The sequence below is a fragment of the Aspergillus pseudodeflectus genome (assembly GCF_044049435.1).
Source record: "Aspergillus pseudodeflectus strain CBS 756.74 chromosome Unknown BJX68scaffold_62, whole genome shotgun sequence".
In the NCBI taxonomy this organism is placed as follows: Eukaryota; Fungi; Ascomycota; class Eurotiomycetes; order Eurotiales; family Aspergillaceae; genus Aspergillus; species Aspergillus pseudodeflectus.
In genome coordinates, this window is record NW_027263838.1 from 131,179 (window position 1) to 133,366 (window position 2,188).

Below are 2,188 nucleotides of genomic sequence, written 5' to 3' on the forward strand. Positions count from 1 at the left end.
GGACTGCTGGCTTTCAATACAACGCTTGATAATATGAATGTAGGGGAGGCTCATTGTCACGCGCGTGACAGCTGTGCAAGTATTAGGGATAGGACGCTTGCCTGCAGGGAAATACCGCTCGTAGTTCTATTAAACCAGTGTCAACGCCTTCTGTGAGACCTTTGTTATAATATCTCTAAATAAGAACGTCCTAAGAAGAGCTGTCGGCTTCAGTCCTTACTGTGCTTGGCGTGCCTTATTGCACTGGTCATGAACATGCGTAATGGTGCGGTTGAAGGACTGAATAATGTAGACATGGTCAGCAACAGATGTGCCAAGGTCAGATTTAAGCCGGGCATGAGCTTCTTTACCACGAGAGGTTATTCGCAGGTTAATATAGAAGTAGGAATTAGTGAAATACTTAAGGATACGCTTCTTAGTATTCTCATTAAGCCATTCCTTCTCAATATAGCTCACCAACGGGCCAAAGATCTTGCTATTATATAGATCTTTGAACGCCTTCCATGCCTTATTCGACTGCGCAACTGTAGGCGCTTTAATAACATGCCACCACTCATTCAACATGAGCTTCCAACAAGCGTGGACCTCCGCATGAAATGCCTTCATGGCATCCTTATCCTTCGGGTCTGGCGCAGTATCCATGCCGTCATGGAGGTCCTTGCGGAGGCATACACGCGCTTTAGAAAGGATATTCTGATTGACATGCTAGAGGCAGATAAGAATGTTAGTTATAGGAAAGACATCTTTACATGTATTAATCAATGCAAGCTCTTTATCCGTAAGAATTATTAGAGGTGGTTGAACTCTAAGATATGTAAATATCTTTGCTAGATTCCAGATAGCGAAGTCATAAGAAGGCTGCTTCTCATTGTGTATGAAGGTGAATCCGGCGTAGAAGGTATTGCTAGTAGAGATGACTCCAGTAATATCAAGAAGCGGCATCTTGTATTTATTAGTCTTGTAAGTATAATCCATGATAAGGAGGTATAGGTTGTGTTGTAAGAGCTCAAGGCAGCTCTAGTATGTGTAGAAGAGTCCCGTTAAACGATTATTATCATCTAGCATGTGGTTAAATAACTAATTACCTTCCTTTGGAAGGAATGTTAAGAGTGCCTGAATAGGAGGGCGTCCATCAAGGAATTCGCGATACAAATTCTGGCGTAGGTTATAGATATCCTGGGGGATTAAGTTGCTAGAATCGTCCTTTTGTCTTACTGCTTCAAGGATCTGGCGCGGATGAATATTAGAATTTAGCTGTGTAGTAATGACCTTAAGCAGTTTCTTCCTCTCTAGAACACGAAGGCGCGGCAGTATGTGTACTGGTAATTCTCCATGGTTATGACTCCCATTCTAGATCTCTAAGATGTACGTAGTTCCCTATTAACGGCGAATAACCACGCGGAAGGGGCACTCAGCTCGGTGTATATTAGTCTGTTGAACGCAATTATTCCCAACCCAGTCCTTGTAGGTGCCGCTGCGGTCATAGTGTAGATATCAAGCTAATATCTTATTGTCTTTGGGATCTTGCTTGAAGGTTTTAGTTGTAAGCGCGTAGCCATGTTGTTTAGTGAATTCATTAATGAAATCCCGGGCTGCCTTGTCGGTTTCGAACGAATAATTAGTAGGAGGAGGAGGAGGGCTAATAAGGGCGTCTTCAGAGGTATCTGGGTTAGTATTCACAGCTAATTACTTAACAGGATCCTCTAGCAATTCCACAGGCGATTTGCCGGAGAGATCAAGCACGATTTCAGGTGGGGGGGCATTCTCTAGAGGCGTTGTGCGCTCTTTAAGGATATCAACAATATTGCGGTCAGGAAGGAGGACTTCATACTCGTAGTCAAAGTTGACAAGCGCGTCGAAGAGATCTCCGTCACTATCCATAGCTCCAACAACGCGGAGAACGAGGTTGTGGTGGAGGTGGTGGAGGGGCAAGTGGGGAAGTCAACAAAGATTAAAGTTCTTATCTTATCTCTGTTCACGTGACTCGCAGGGTGTGCCCCGAGCGGAGGGGGGTGTGTCCCGATCCAGAAGGGTGTGTCCCGAGCGGGCCCCAATAAATATACCTAGATTAATAATAAAAATTAGTTATAAATATAATTAAATAAAACGGTTAACTAACTATGAATAAGGTCTTAGCAGATAGTTAAGTATATAAGTAAGAATACCTATAAAGTAGTTTATTTATAGG

General features: G+C 43.2%; 1 protein-coding gene across 1 annotated transcript; it reads right to left on the bottom strand.

Moving 5' to 3' along the window:
• Window positions 1–216: 216 nt before the first annotated feature.
• Window positions 217–1,881, bottom strand: BJX68DRAFT_271470 (uncharacterized protein; the record flags this gene model as incomplete). The annotated part of the gene is made up of 2 exons (XM_071046948.1): window positions 217–705; window positions 1,696–1,881. 2 exons carry the CDS (start codon window positions 1,879–1,881, stop codon window positions 217–219), a joined length of 675 nt encoding a protein of 224 aa, XP_070894282.1.
• Window positions 1,882–2,188: the final 307 nt, after the last annotated feature.